This window comes from Balaenoptera physalus, assembly GCF_965194825.1.
Source record: "Balaenoptera physalus genome assembly, chromosome: 7".
NCBI classification, from domain to species: domain Eukaryota; kingdom Metazoa; phylum Chordata; class Mammalia; order Artiodactyla; family Balaenopteridae; genus Balaenoptera; species Balaenoptera physalus.
Genome location: NC_138886.1, coordinates 51,802,052 through 51,818,696, shown reverse-complemented (window position 1 = coordinate 51,818,696; position 16,645 = coordinate 51,802,052). Strand labels below are relative to the sequence as shown.

The 16,645-nt window shown below is 44.0% G+C and overlaps 1 protein-coding gene across 1 annotated transcript in view; it reads right to left on the bottom strand.

Annotated features, from left to right (window-relative positions):
• The window catches only part of DMRT1 (doublesex and mab-3 related transcription factor 1), a 124,451-nt gene that overhangs the window by 59,254 nt on the left and 48,552 nt on the right, over positions 1–16,645 (bottom strand). Inside the window, exon 4 of the mRNA XM_082471069.1 lies at positions 2,280–2,424. Coding sequence (XP_082327195.1) covers positions 2,280–2,424 — 145 coding nt within the window. The remainder of the gene's footprint in view (positions 1–2,279; positions 2,425–16,645) is intronic.

Below are 16,645 nucleotides of genomic sequence, written 5' to 3'. Positions count from 1 at the left end.
CCAACCAAAGGACCTCAACTCAAACTTGATAGAACTGATAAATGTAACTGGTTATCAGCCAGCCTCTACCACCTTCTCACAAATGACTACACTGATGCCCCCGTCCCCATCCCCGCATCCTGCCACTAGCCTCAGCCCCATTTACCAGAGGGCCTAAATGGCCCCCACTTGTGTCGATGCTGATGATAAAAATGAGGATCCAATGCCCCAGGAGATGATCCTGAGGGGTTCCTATTGGCCCCCAACTTTCTCTTTCCCCACCCCTTCCCACCTGCTCTGTAGAAACGTCATGCAATGTAGGAGCCCAAGACACCATATATTTGGAAGCCGTAAAGCCGCATTTCTTTAAAAAATAAGCTAAGGCTTGGATTTCCTATGAATCCACATTCTCCTTCTCCATGGCAATTCCAAAGTAGATATTACTGAGATTCCACTGTTATTTCTTCCTAGCTCACTCCCTCATGTCTGAAGTGAGTTAGAGAAGATCGATCAGAAGGTTAAGCCTGAGGTCGCCTCACACCACACTTTCAAACACACTCCTTCAAACATACGTATCACCAGAAAAGTTTCAGGAAATCCTAGGTGTTATTCACCCAGTCTCTCACTATGGACCCTGGGGCGGCTGGTCTTTTTTTTTTTCTGGGCCGTAACCTCTCTCCTTCTGAGCCTTTTCCTTTCCTGCCATAAATTCAAATGCCTATTGCTCCTCTCCACATTCCTTCCTCTCCGCTCTAGTAAATTTCCTCTTATCTTTTTGTCTTACTGCCTTGCTCTGAATTTACACCTCTGTCTCAAGAATGCCAATGCTTCTAAAAATATTCCACTATTCCTAGAGCAAGGAGCTCAGGCAATTTCTTCCTGAAACTAAGTTTCAGTCCTAATTTTCTGTATGAGCAAATGTTTTTTTAACTGCTCCATCCCTAAACTCTGGCTCCATGAGACGATGAGTTAGGATTGTGACCTTTCGGGATTGTGTTTTCTCATAGAGCAAGCTTACTTAAAAATCATACCTGACTCATTTATTCCTTTGTTCATTCACTCCTTCATTCATTCACTCAGCTGATGAAAAACAAATAGGCATCACAGCAGCTAAAAAGGTACATAAAATGTGTTCTCTGTCCTTAAGGAGCTTATAATTCACATAAATATATAGAATCACAGGCAGTATGAAAGAAGGACCACATGGGCATACATTATACGGTATGAATATTTACATAAAGAATTGCGTTTGTCCACTCCTGATAAAAAGTGATTATTAATGGGTCAAAGTGCAATCAATAACGTGTACTTCAGTCTCTCTATAGTTCAAAATGGTCAGGTTCCCTCGACCTATGTATTCCATATTAACAAAATCCTTTATTTTATTTTAGTATGGTAAATAAAGCTTTTTTAGACTTCACTGTTCTGAATTTGGAAATCAAAGCATAGTTCTGATTCTCACTCTCTAAGCACTCGTTTTACCAAGAAGCCAGTTCTTTACAGAGAATCACGTTATTGAGAAAACCAGCTTCTTTTGTCTAGTAGAGTCAGTTCTAATAGTCGGTTTCTCTACCAACTCACTCACTATTGCCCTGATTTCCACTTACTGCCTCAATTGTGTATGCTTCTCACTTTCCTAGATCAAAAGATGATACTTAAATACAAAGAACTTAAAAACAGGGCCTGGAAACACAGCAGCCATAAAAGAGCAGCCTATCATCGCAGTGTAAACATTGGGGAGAAAGTTAAAATTGAAGTTGAGGAATTGTGTATTTCAAAGTGCTCTGGTTCATCAAACAGTCATTTTTTATTTTAAAGCCATTATATCAGAGTTATTTGCATTGCTACTGCATAAACTCTGAGATCTATTATATTCAAAAATGTTTTATTATGTTATTTTATTTCCTCCCGCAAAAGATGAATACACCTTCAATTTTAAATTGGAAAAGTTTTGGAAAACGATTCTTCAATATACAGAGATTCATTTCACCAAAAATATCAGGACTTGAACCACATTTAAAGGGCCCCTGATATTACATACTGATCCTCCAGAAAATACATTTTTAGCTTCTGATGGTAGTCTCTATCTTATTCTTATCACTTCGGGTGTCCAGAAAAGAGAAACATGATATTAAGAATCTAGCAAAGCAAAATCATTCCATAACTGAATACTTTAAAGGATACTATACAACCTTTCCAACAGCTGCTATCTGGTAAGCTGTTAGAGAGGACCAGAGACCCAGTGCTGGGCAGGTAGCCTCTCTCCACCTCAAATCCAGGCTGCGTAACCAGGAACCTACCACTCGCTTTGGCTTCCGAGTAAGAGGGGCCGTCCTCAAAGGTGAAGATCTGGGACACGCTCTGGCCCAGGTAGGAGGGAGGCGGGTAGTAAGAATGCATCCTGTACTGGGAACTCACTGCGTGGCGGCTCTCCGAGTTTTTCATCTGCTTAAGAAAAAAGAAGGAATATATTGAAACCCAAGTTGCCTATTATAAGAACTACCTAATTCTTTAAATTAAGGGAATAGCTTATTACAGTTGGAAGTATCCTCACCCATGAATATGCCCCTCCAGTGCACAGACCCTAGAAATACTAGAACTGTGCAGCCTGAGGTGCCTTTTCGGTGCTGGAGGCCCCTCTAAAGTACCCCTCTAATTCCATCTGGTCACAGGATGCTTGACTAGTAAGTACAAAAGAGAACAGGGCAGTAAAGACCAGGGAGCGCTGCTTAGGAGCCAACACAATCCCCTGTAACACTGACCAGCACATTTGACCAGGAGCAAGTTATTTAACTTCCTCACAAGTTTCCTCCTGGGTAAAACGAGCGTCTTACCTTGGTTACCTTACAGTGTTCACATCAAGAGGATATTTAAAAAAAAAACACGCAAGCCTTGTGTGAGGGTCAGCTGTCGTCGTCAGCATGAGGCCGTGCTGGATACTGTGCTCAGAGCCCATTCCCACCCCCTCCTATGCTTTTCCCTGTAGCAAGGAACGGAAGTCTGGGATCTGCTTCTTCCAGATGCTCCTGTCACCAGGCTTCTGGAGGTGATTTGGATTCTGCTAATAGGACATAAAATGAGATCTGGTAGGCAGAAGGGAGGCACATGCTGCTTCTCCAACAGTAGTGGCAGCTGACACTTGGCAGGCATGCATTTTTCTGGCAATCAGACCCTGCCTTTGAGACCGTCAGGCAGCTTTTAGGTAAGGAGCAGTTCCCGTAGCTTCCTGACCTCTCATTCAAAGCTAAGGAGATGGAAACTCCAGGCTTAAAAGGGGTCCCCACTCTTGCTTTCCTGGCTCTTCCTGGCCACTTCCATGAACATTAGAATTGTTCTGAATCCTGCACGGACCCTGGTACGAGCACTAAACACATGATCAGATAGATCTTCACAGCAAGAACAGCTGAACTAACAGCTAGACTTCAAGTACGTATACTGCCTTTAAAAAACTAGGGCTTCCCTGGTGGCGCAGTGGTTGAGAATCTGCCTGCCAATGCAGGGGACACGGGTTCGAGCCCTGGTCTGGGAAGATCCCACATGCCGCGGAGCAACTAAGCCCGTGAGCCACAACTACTGAGCCTGCGCGTCTGGAGCCTGTGCTACGCAACAAGAGAGGCCGCGATAGTGAGAGGCCCACGCACCGCGATGAAGAGTGGCCCCCGCTTGCCACAACTAGAGAAAGCCCTAGCACAGAAACGAAGACCCAACACAGCCATAAATAAATAAAAAATTAATTAAAAAAAAAACTAAATTCAGGTGGTATTAACTTTATTTAAAAAGTCAACATAAGGGAATGTTCAAGGATAAACCAATTCTGTTTAAGAATTAAGGCATAATTTGAAAATCACGTTTTTCAATCAAATCTTTAGAATACTACTTGATAAAGAAAATAGTAGTAACTTGACAGAGCCTGGCAGGATAAAACTAGGTACTGGGCTTCCTCAAGATTTACTATGAACATCTAAATTCTGGACAATTTCCCAAGTGATATAGGCCTAAGTAACATGGCTTCGCTTGGTGGAAAGGCCTAACTCCCTGATTTCTCTGTGCTAATCTGAGAAGCTCAAGGGATTCATTTTTGACCCTCCCAACTGCTCCCCAGCGCAGATGTCTGTTCTAATGGGTGGATTATTTCTTCTTGCAGAAGCAAAGAAGACTCCATTCCACTTGATTATTTCCTCACAAGTTAAGTTTATCTGGCAAGTTCCCTTTATCCTTTCCAGTTTGTTCTTCTGACGCATATAAAATGTTATCTCTTCTAACTCAATCACCCCACTTTCATTTTCTACCATTATATAAATCTTTACTAAATAAGAGGGCAGGCAAGCTGTCCTTGGAAATAGCCAAAGGGGAAAACCCGTCTGCCTTTAATGAGTGAGCCCAAGTCAGAAGCCATTAAGGAGCCGTGAAATCATTTAAAGTGAGGATCAATGGTCAGTTTACTGCACAGACCCAGTTATCAATTAGCCCAGTGCTTCCCAGGGCTCTCTTAATGTGTATTCAAATAGCCAGGGGATCCTGTTAAAAAGTAGGCTCTGATTCAGCAAGTCTGGGGTGGGGACCTCACAGTGTGACACGCTCTCAATCAGCATCTCAATCAGGAGATGCTGATTCTGCTCAAGGGACTAGAATAAATGATCCTTTCTCTCATACTTGGAGCCTTTAGGGGCCGTGACCAAAGGAGGACCTTCTAAAAAAACTCTTTTGAACAACTGCTTTACAACCATCAACTTTCCACCGGAACTGAGGGAAGGTGGAAATGATGTAAAAAACATTTAAATTTTTTTCATTCTTTTTCTTTCTATATATGAGATTCCCCAGAGTTAAAGGATTTCCTTCAGGGGTCTGCTGCCATCTAACATGGCTGCAGCGGGACTAACAAACTCAGACACACTTTGCATTAAAGAGCCATTTCTGCCTCCATAGACCTTTGTCAAGTCGATCACACAGTCTAAGTAATGAACGCTGAACTAGAGGCTAAGTGTCGACTTTTAAGTACAAAGCGCCGTGATGTAACCCAAGGAGCCTCCCCACTCTGGGTGGTGAGTTGGGCCCTTCTCCTTTCAGTTTGACAATATCTTCCAGTAAGTTCTTCAGGGAAAATGCTTTTCCGTTTTTCCCACGTAAGAGAAAACTGACAGGATTGACCCTGCAAGGCTCTGCAAAATACTGGATTTTTTTCTTTTACTATGAATTTTATGTAAAGCCTCTTTTTACAAGTTTTCACTGTGAGTCTAGAGTAGGAATCGGCAAACATGTTTTGGTAAATGGCCAAAGAATAATTATCTTAGGCTTTACAAGCCGCAGGGTCTCTAGACAATCAGTAAATGAATGGGCATGGCTATGTTCCAATAAAACTTTATTTATAAAAATGCACCCTGGTCCTCAACCTTCACTCTCACTGGAATACGGGGAGGTGGGGACCCAGCATTGATGCCTGGGCTCCACCCCTAGAGCATCAGACTTCACTGCTCTGGGATGTGGCCTGGGCCCTGGGTTTTTTCAAAGCTCCCCAGGTAATTCCAGTGTGACACCAAGATTAGGAACCAGTGTTCTAGGATTACCTACATATTTCCCATACCTGGAGAAGTATCAAATCCCCAGTATCAACTAAAAAATGCAAAAGGTTAAGTCTGACAAACAGACTGGTCAACTGCTGCCAATCCCAATATGTATAATATAATATTTAAAAAGAGATTCAGATAAACTGTAGAGTTCTTTTTTGTCTTTCAACTAAAGCTTATCAGAAAATAAACACAATTTCAAATCCATGTATATGTTTTTCCTTAATTCCTTTTCTGTTTTCAGAAAGCATCAAATAACAAGGATTATTTGGAAATAGATATTGAGTTAACTGAACTCAGACTTTCTATTTCTCTAATGAATCCCTAGATGACTGAGCTATAAAAGACCTCCAGCAAAAGAAGAAAAAGATACAAAGGGTCAGACTCCACCTGAGATTATTAAAATGTGAACTTACTGAGGCCCCCAATCGCTTCACCAGCTCCCAACTAGAAGAATAATCTACAAATAACCATCCACGCAACGACTTGGAAATAAGAAAGAAGGCCGGTTTGATGCATTTCAAAGTGCACATGTAAACCTCTGAAACATGAAGTTAAAACTGAATCGTGATTCACCCAGAAAGTCCAGAAAGAGGCGTGGAAAAATGCGATTTAAAACTCTAGATCACTTCTTACTCCCTTCTAACTTAAAAAAAAAAATCACAGCCTGCGACTTTGGGCTGAGACAAAAATGGGTAGATAAGGAGACCTTTGAAATGTCCTGTTGTATGATATTTTAAACCAGCAGTACTCAGCTTGGGGTAATTTGTCCCCTGGGGACATTTAGCAAAGTCTGGAGACACTTTTAATTGTCACAACGAGGTGTGTATGGGGGGTGCTACTGGCATCTGGTGAGCAGAGACCAGGGACGCCGCTAAGCGTCCTCCAATGCACAGGACAGCCCCACACAGAACTGTCCAGCCCAACATTCAGATGGCGCCAAGCTTGAGAAAACCTGCTTTCAGCTAACCTAATACTACCCCCTTGTGCTCAGCGCCTCACCTCCAGCTAAAACAGCAAAGTTCTACTGAAGGATAAAAGGTGCTCACAAATGAAAGGAACTGTTCAGTTCTGCTGAAAGGATATAACTTCTCTTTCCTTTATGCAATGCTGCCTTGCTTCTTCTCAAGATTTTATTTTTTATTCCTTTAAATTAAACAAATAAACCAAGTAAAACCTAAAAGCCCAGGATTCCGGTGAATTACGGCTACTATTATTATTAGCACATGGTAGCTGGCAAGCAAGAGGCATGTTTTATACCTTCTTACCCACCCCAAGTCTCTGAACCAGAGTATGACCTACAGATGGGAGCTGGGCTGGCGGAGAACGTGCGCGGTGTCAGTATTCACCCTGGAGGAAAACCTAAGAGCTTTGGGTTTTATTTTATTAAACTGTTGAGAACATACAGCGCAATGAATCTGAACCACAGGTTTCCTTCTTATATACCACAGTCACCCTTTTTTATAATAACGATAAAATCCCAACAGAATGTAAAAATGTTTGACCCCACTTCCTTTAAAAAAAAATTCCTAAACACTACTCACTGGTGGTCTATTAACACTTCAGATAGGAAGAGTCTGGTCTCACACTGAATCGAAGACTCCATCCGGGGAACAGCTAAAAGAGATTCCAGATAACCAAGTCCTGGTCTCGTTTATATCAAGCGGGGCTCAGCTGCACAGAATTAGAGTCGGCGCAGAAAGGGGATGGTCTTCATAAGAAGAGTGACTGTATAGGATAAAATTCCTAATTGCAAACTCTGATATTTATAAACAAACAGCGTGAAGATCCCGCTGGCACTGACATGTGACTTACAGGCTTTTAACTGCAAAAGCCACATGTGGGATAAACCTTTGGTTTTAAGAACAGAAACCTTTTTATAAAACAAAGCAGGGCTCTTCGCAGGCTGTGGAATTCTAGGTCTTCTGGTGAGCTTAAGAGTGGAGGTTAGGGCTGACTTTTTTTTAACTCCTTCTCAAAGAATTTCTTTAGTTTTAAAAGAAGCTTCTTTTCAAACTATTTGAATGGGATGCCTGTTCCCACGCTCACCTGATCATACACTGAGAATGCTCCTAGTCCGAGGACCTTAGACCTAGGCAAGGTGCTTTTTCCTAAAAGGCAAGCGCCCATCCCCCTCCTTAAATAGGCACCTCACTCATCCTCTGGGATGCCACACATCGCAGCTGGAAGGAGTTATTTTTAATGACTGCTGTTATACACACATTTCAGAGATGACTGAAACGTCAACAGACCCAGTGCTGAGTCATGTGCCACAAGCAGGCTCCCTACAGCTACAATCCTTCCCTCCCTTCTTCCTTCCCTGTCCCTCTGTTCCCCTGGAGGTCATTTTTTCTCCCCTAACTTCGTTAGGGGTTAACTTCCTCCGCTGGGCCCACCTTACTTTCTCCTAGGTGCTATATTATGGAATGCCTTCCACTCCCCTCCCTAGAGCCAGGAAGAGAAAAAGGAAACGGAGGGAGACTGGCCTGTGAGGACTCAGGCCCTTGGAAGGGATTCCTGAAGAGCCAGGGGGACTCCTTCAATGGGGGCAAGGACTGTGTTTGAGGGTCAGCACTTAGATGCTGGAGAACATAAGAGCTGTTTGTCCAGAAATGCAAGAGGTGCTCTTCCTCCTCAGAGAGGAGGTGGGAGGGGGAAAAAGGAGAGAGAAAGAGGATGTGCATGCAGTATGGCAGAGAGGACAAACAATTTTAAGAAGTGATACATCTAAGATGTTTAAAATTGCAAGCTCCATGTTTACCAAAGCTTCAGAGCCTGGGACACAAGTGAAAGCTAAACAAAACTTGTGTGGGTGAGCTTTTCAGAAAGGATAGAAGAAAAGCAGCTCAATTCCAGGCTGGACTAATACCAGAGTAGATTTTTAAAACATAAAATACACCGTAAGATGAACCATGGGAAAAAACATAGACCCTGGAGAAGGCATAATATAGGAATTCACATCACTTTATAATCTTTAAAATATGGAAACAGCATATGATACCAGGATTGCACTTGCATTTATTAGTGGTCCATTTCGCTTGACCTTAGTAAAAAAACAATTAAGATGCAAATAGGGACTTCCCTGGTGGTCCAGTGGTTAAGAATCTGCCTTCCAGGTCAGAGGACGTGGGTTCCATCCCTGGTCGGGGAACTAAGATCCTACATGCCACTGGGCAACCAAGCCCGCGCACCACAACTACTGAGCCCACGCACCTCAACTAGAGAGCCCGCATGCCACAAACTACAGAGCCCATGCACTCTGGAGCCCGTGCGCCACAACCAAGACCCAACGCAGCCAAAAATAAATAAATAAAATGTTAAAAAAAAGATGCAAATAGCCCCACATTTTAAAAAACCCAAACTAACTTCCTAAAACTTGTCACTTGGTTGTTCTCACCATCGGCATCACTGGCACAGACAGAACAGCTTACTCCTCTAGCCAGTGTTTTACAATATGCAGCACTGTGACCCTTCAGTGGGCCCCAAAGTAATTCAGCGGCAGCAATCAGCAAATATATACATCTTAAAGAACAGTATGGAGATGAATGAAATGAAACTGAATAGAGTTAAACAGAAATATGAGAATTCACTGTATACAATATGGTAAGAGCTGTTTTATGAAACTTTAATTTTGTGTTTATGTGTAGGTATAAAATATACTGGATCACAATATAAAATATTTCTTATTGTGGGTCTTGGTCTAAAATGCCTGAAAGACATTGGTGTAAGAATCAGGCGAAGGGAAGTAAGGACCTTCAAAAATAGGTACACAGTAAGAAAAAGCCAAACTCTGAAAATGGTTCCTTTTCCTGGAACCTGGGAGGGTTTTATGCATTTTCGGGGTTCACAAAAGAGAGGGGGGCAGTTCATGTGGAAACAGCCTCTGGGACTAGCCCAGTGCCTTCCTCATTTTTCCCAAACCACAAACTTACACAGGATTTTCTAGCTCTTAGGTTAGAAACTTCTATTTGTCTCATTCACAAATCTAAAACACAAACCCAACTGTGTGACTGACTTCCCAACTGAAGTCACACAGAGCCAGGCAGAAATGCAAGCATCGTTCATGTAAAAGCCAACAGGAAACAGCTTTGGTGAAAGAGCTGGTTTGTTTTTTTAAAATTGGGTTAATAACTATCAAGACATAGTACTCTCCACTCTAGCGTGCAAGTCTCTAAGAGCTTGACATTACACCTCTGCAGAAAGGTGGAGGGAGCTTTGGGAATGGTGACATCCTTAATGTAACTTTCCAGAGAAAACGTACCTTGCACATCGCACATCTAAGGGGGGTGGGGAGGCGGGGGGTGGGCAGGAAGCTGTAGATACTTGAGTCCTCATAATGTAATCATCATGAACATAGGAAAAACCTGCTCCAAGACATCAAATCCCTTGGTTCAGCTCACAAGGGATTAAGCAGAGAAGGCAGGATGCAAGGCAAGTCAGCCTCAGAAGCTTCTCTCTACTAAACCAGGCCACCTTTCCCATTTTAAATTAAGGCACCTGCATATTATAAAGACCTAGTCATTGCTTTTGGATTTTAACAACTCTTCACATTTTCACTGTTCCAAGATCAAACTGGGGGTCTGAAAATGAGAAGAAAAGATGTCTGTGACCACACATTCAGGAACTTTGATTTCAGAACCAGAAGTATCAGAGGCATCCACTTTTGTTCCCATCTTGATGGACAAACTTAATTAACCTTTGCTACTCTGTTCCAACCTACTGTTTTAGACAAAACTAGTGACCCACAAACAATATGTTACCATCAGAATCTCAATGGCGGAGACACCAAGAGATATAGCCCTATCAGCAGTATCAGGAAATGAGCCACTTGGATTAGCCGCTCGAAGAAATATGGATTATATTCATGTCACACATGAGCTGTCAGAAACATTAGGATACTTTTAGCATAAATCAGCAGTATGAAGGGTACCTTATGAGTACTGAACATGACAGACTGCTTGGAGGGCAAGGTGAGCCTGTCTGGGGCCACCTTCTAAGTGTAAGCACATGCGCACATGTACTTTACCCAAACTGGCATCAAAAACTGGAATGCAGGGCTTCCCTGGTGGCGCAGTGGTTGGGAGTCTGCCTGCCAATGCAGGGGACACGGGTTCGAGCCCTGGTCTGGGAAGATCCCACATGCCACGGAGCGACTAGGCCTGTGAGCCACAATTACTGAGCCTGCGTGTCTGGAGCTTGTGCTCCGCAACGAGAGGCCACGATATAGTGAGAGGCCCGCGCACCGCGATGAAGAGTGGCCCCCGCTTGCCGCAACTAGAGAAAGCCCTCGCACAGAAACGAAGACCCAACACAGCCATAAATAAATAAATAAATAAATAAATATTTTTTAAAAAAAGAAGTTGAATAAAAAAATTTTTAAAAAAACAAAAAAAAACTGGAATGCAGGCTGGTGACCGTTGATGGGCACATCACACTCAATTCACGGTGTGTTAGTAGTATGGAAAGGTGTTTCCCACTCCAAAACCGTGATGGAGAGCCCACCTCAAAGTAACAAAATGACACTAGAATGACCAAAAATCTGTTGCCTTAAAGCACACAGAAGTGCATGTGTGTGTGACTTAAATGTGGTTAATACAATCAGGACTAGAAGTCTCCTCCTATCTAATATGTCAAGTCTCTGAAAACATTTTGTAAGATGTCATATCTTATAATATCTTATACCATAAGATGTAAGAAAACATTATATGACACCTCTCAGGGCTTCATACCAGGAAAACCAAGAAATGTGCGCTGTCCCACGAGGAGGGCAGAGAGGCGGGGGCAAACGTGCCCCCTCTGTAGTCAGCCAGGCAAACCCGGGTTCCAGCTCCAGCCCCCCACTTGCCAGCCTGTGATATGGCAGGTTACTTCACCTCCCCTGAGCCTCAGTTTCCTCACCCGCAAAAGTGGATACCAATCCCCGACGCGGCCATGTTTCAGGGCTGAGTGGAGCAGCAGGTATGAAGGGCCCAGCACCAGGCTGCCCAGTAACTGTCCTGTCGCATCCCTCCCTCCCCTACGGGTCTCCCGCTGTGTGGGCCTCAGTGCAGGGCGGTGGTCACGCCCAAGGACCCCTCTTTTGGGTTTGTTACCACATGAGCCCTTTTACAGGTATGTCAGGGACCTAGTAATAGAGAGGGAGACAGAAAAATCTGCCCGTTATATACTTCAAAAATTATTTTAAGTATATAAATGTTTGATATTTGAAAGAAAAACCCACTGCATGAGTTGTTTTTACTTTCCACATTTAAGTAAGTTGAAAAACCAACTCAAGAAACTACACTGACACCATCAAACAGAGAGAGAGAGAGACAGAGACAGAGAAAACGCTCCTTCTCCTTTTTGGTTGCATACCACTACCCAAGACATAGAATTTTTATGTCTGCCCTCCTTCTGTCAGTATTGGCTAAGAATTGGCAAAAAGAGTGTTTGTGAAAAGGAATGAAAAATGAAATGAGGAAATAATCCCCTTTTCCCTGTTCCTCAATCTTCTTACGAACTCCCTCCACCAGGAGGTTGTGCATCTCAAGGAGATGCCCTCGGGATCAGGGGTCTCCCAAGAAGGGGGCGCTGACAGCAACCCGTCCTGGGTGCAGGCCGTAAGGGAGTAGAGCACTTTTTAAAATAATAAAACTCACTAAGTCAACCTGCTTCTAATTATCACCAAGCAGTGGCAATTCTAAACGACAGTAGTGATAAAATACTTGTCCTCACCCCGCCTCGCCTCATCCCTGGGCACAGCACTGCACAGGGCCCACCTTCCACAAGCACCACAGCTCCCTGGGAACCTCCAGACTCTGACCACAGTAGCGATCAGAGAATTACATGTGTCCTTTCTCTCATCCACCCACTGTGAGCTGGCACTGGAGGGGACAGTCTAGCGCAGGGCTAGGCACAGAGCTGGCACTCGAGGTATGAATGATAAATACACGGAGTTTCTTATGCACACTCTGTAATATGGAGATTTTTCATAACCCTATTCTTTTTATTTTTCTACTACCATATTCCTAATATATCTCCAAAAATAGGGCAAATCAGCCTCTATTATGCATTCCCTTGATTTTGGTCTTTATCCAACTAATGAGGGCCACTTACCAGGCCACACAAATATGGACTCCCAAGAAATCTGAGACTCACTCATGCACACACATAAGCATTCTGAAAAGCAACTAATTTTATATCATAGTCACATCTACTTAGGAAAAAAAGTAAACTAAAAAGGCAAATGGAAATAGATAAGATTTTGGCCAGCAGCCTAACTAAATCAAATCTGAAAGCTTTTAAAAGCTGTGACCTAATTATCTACTTTTCAAGCAGATTACAGAATCCCCAAATGACTATATCATTTACTAACCTGATGCTATTGTGTCAGAGATCGGATTGTGTAACGACCTCACGAGAGACTGATAATGTCTTTCCTTCTGCCTTCAGCTGAATCATGGAGTAGTCCCTGGAGCAGGCCAGCCCTTTCCACGGTTTCCCAACTCAGTCCAGATTAAACTGAACTCATGTAAGAATAGAAATGATCCTGCAGGACGGCCCAGGAATCACTGGAGTCTCCCAAAGGGTCCTAAGACCCGAGGTTACCCTCCATCTGGATTTCCTGGGATGCTACTGGACTGCTTCAGTTGGGCTGAGAATCCCTTAGGAGGGCCAGGGCCCAACCCCTCCCCGAGATCCTCTCGGAGTCAGAGCTGCCTCCACCAGTGCCCAGGTTTCCAGAGGCCAGTTCCATTTTCTTCTGTAATCCACACATTTTTAACCAAAATACTCTGCAAAAATGACTCTCGTGTGCACTGCTGCAGTGAAGGAGCATTCCTCAGCCCCACCTCTCACCATCTGTGTTCAGCTACTAAAATACCCACCACCTCCCTTAGTTTTGGTTCCAGACCAAGAGTCACCAAGAATATTGTTATCGCTGGCACCAATTCTTGCAAACAACAGCCCTCCTGCAGGATCAAAGCATGCAAATCGTTCAACTTTCATAATCTGTGCAAGAAAACCACCATTCCTTCCAGGAAAGGTGTAATAAAAACCAGATGATGCCTGTGATGCCCATGGCTTGTACTCATCTAGAACGTGACAAGATAGCAATTCCTCTGTGACAGTACGTGTCCACAAGGGGGTCGTTTAGAAACAGAAAGAGAGGACTGCATTCCCGTGCTGCAAAGCTCCGGGGGCTTCCCAGGATGCCCAGGCCCACTGCTGCCCCACAGGTGCCCTGGCCAACAGAGCTTGTCTCCTGCAGATGTAGGAATATGATGTAAAGGCCCAAGAGAACTGGGTTTATTATTTCTTCTTAAACGAGAAGAACCTAATGAGGAATTATGTTTCAGAAGAGAAAACTGCAGATGTGGCTAAGACTTGACAGGCCATTTAAGGGAAAGTTTATAGTAGAGGCAATGCAACCCCAAACTTTGGGAAGCCTGACACCTTCACGTCACTGGCTTTAAACTTCCGGTGGTCTGTAATGACTTTTACATTTAAATGGAAGATTCTCCAAGACTGGTCTTCTGAGATGGGAAGCCCAATCCCTGTGTCCTCACTGTCCCAGAAAGCAGGACCTACTTGGGGTGCACGTGAGGGAGCCCCACAAAATGCTGAACTAGCATAAAGGCGTTAACAGGGCTGAGATTAAAAGATAAGAAAAGACCAAAACATCCTGTCTGGAAAGAGTGAGGTTGAGACAGCTGCTAAAGACAGCACACTGAAGACCCCAGAGAATTCCGCTGTTGTCATGGTGACACAATGCCAGGGCCTTGGTTTCCAGGCTCTCTCTGGTCTTCGGACTAGTACAACTCTTGAAAAAGGAGGCAGGGGAGACAGGAACAGAGTCGCCAACTTTTTATATTGCCAAGTAAGGGCATTTATGAAAAAAAAATCCTCATTTCATTGAAGAAGTGTTGGAAAGGGACGGGCCCGATAAAAACAATTTTTTGAATTGATAATTTAGCTGTAAGAAAAAAACCCTTGTCCTTTTTTTCCTCATTTCTCTGTAAACCAGCACAGGTAACAGCCTGCATTCAGGACAGTGAAGTGCAAAACACATTCCCAGTAAAATAAGGAACAAGATGACACCACAGCTGTCCACCACTGGTATCTAAACTGAATAATTCACTAAGAACATAAATTAGAACTTGGCAGTATTTAGGGGGAAGAAAAATGTCAGTATCAATATTTTTCTATGAAATGACTATCTAATCTAGAAACCCTAAAATAAGCACCTATAAAATTATTAGAATTACAGAGTTCACAAAAGTAGATGGATACAAAATAAATACACCACATTATAGCAACATCAACAGAAATGTATGTCTCTGTAATTCCCTTTTAAAAAACAAATTGGGGGGGAGGGGGTTAGCCCTAATAGCCCAAGGCAAATACCACATCTAATTTAATTTCCTTTTCCTGAGGAAAGAGATTCCTTTACATGCTTTAAACTGAACAGCAGCCTTACAAACTCCTCTTCTACATGCTTGAAAACTTTTTCTTTCCAGAGGAAAAAGCCTGTCGGTGTCTGCTCACCAACAAATAGTGGCCAAAAACCAGTTTGCTCTAAGAAGGGAAGCCAGGGCTAGTTTATTCAGCCGACAAAGAGGGCGATGGGATTGAAGGGGCAGCCTAGAGGACCACCTGAGTGCTTGTAGAGAGAGCACCTCACCCAGAGAAAAAAGGCCCCAGGTCCTCAGGGAGTCACTTGCTCTTTCTCAGCCAGCATCACCCAGTACACTGAGGTGACCAGATGCACATTACCCCGGGGGCCTGGTGGTGCAGCTTACTGGCCTGAGGTGAGCACAAAATTTATCTGAAGTCCCCTACTTCGTCATCAAAATTGATGTGGATTTTGCATTCTACTACCTTCTCCCTGACATACCGTTCTTTAAAATTTAGAAATATTAAAAATTAATGGTTTAACTAATTAATGGTTGGCTATTATAATTGTCTCCCTGGGAGTGGGAGCCCGGTTTAAGCCTCGGCTTCCTATCCCCCCACCCCACCTCTGGACCCTCCTGGGGGACCCTAGGGCACAGACACGGAGGCGCTGCAGCTGTGCCCGCACTGCACACGCGCCAGAAGTCACTTCTTAGCTCTTTGAGCTAACAGGCTCGACTGAACCACGCTCATAAAAAGAGAAGGCAGTGTGAAAACCAGGGCCCCCGCAGGCTGCTCGTACAGGATGGAGAACAACAGCGGGCAGGCAGCACAGTCAAGAGGGGCGGCGTTTACAAGTGCCCTGCTGGGCCCCATCCCAGTAATGGCCACAAGGGGCGCCGTTCTCCGTGCTCCAAGGCCTAGGTCAGATTCTGGCTTCCTGCCTGCCTGTGTCTCAGTTTCAAAGCCAGGGCACTTAGATGATCCCCAACCTCCTTCTCATGTACCAGGTGATAACAGCCTTCCCCCAAGACCTGCTTTTTGCATTTCTGTCCATTTGGTTCAGCGGTAGATCCCTAGCACATGGTGGGACGTGGATGCATGTTTATTTAATAATCGAATGCATTCCAGTGAGGTGCATAATCATAAACGGGCCACCGTATCTTGAGACACTTCAGACTGAGCCCCAAAGAACGACCAGAAGGAAGGAATCACCTCTGCTGCCATGTGCCCTCACCCCAACTGTGGCTGGAACGGTTGTCTCCACCTCTGGTGGCACAAGCTTCAGAAAAGCCAATCAAGGGGGTGCCCACCAGGGGGACTGAAAGGAGATCCCAGATACAGCTCGGAGTCCTCCCATATTTATTTCTGCTCACTTGATATGTACCTCTCCCTTGTCAACCGGGTACAACATGTTTATTTAAGAGGTAACGTTGCCGTGAAGGAGTGCACCAGGCAATAAACAGCTTTTGCAGGCAATTAAATGCAGAAGTGAAATTGAGCTGCTGGTCAGTGGAACCAGCCATTCATCGTGAGTTTGTTCCCAGTGTCACAAATGTTATTCCTGTTTCACAACATGACAGGAATCTATGATTGGGCCACAAATCTCCAGAGGCTGGAGACAGACCCAAAGCGATTAAAGCAGCTCTCAGCATGCATGCAGGGCATCAACACGAAAGAGCCTTGGGATTCTGGGATGCTGGCCCAGTTGACTGCTCTAGCTTTTTTCT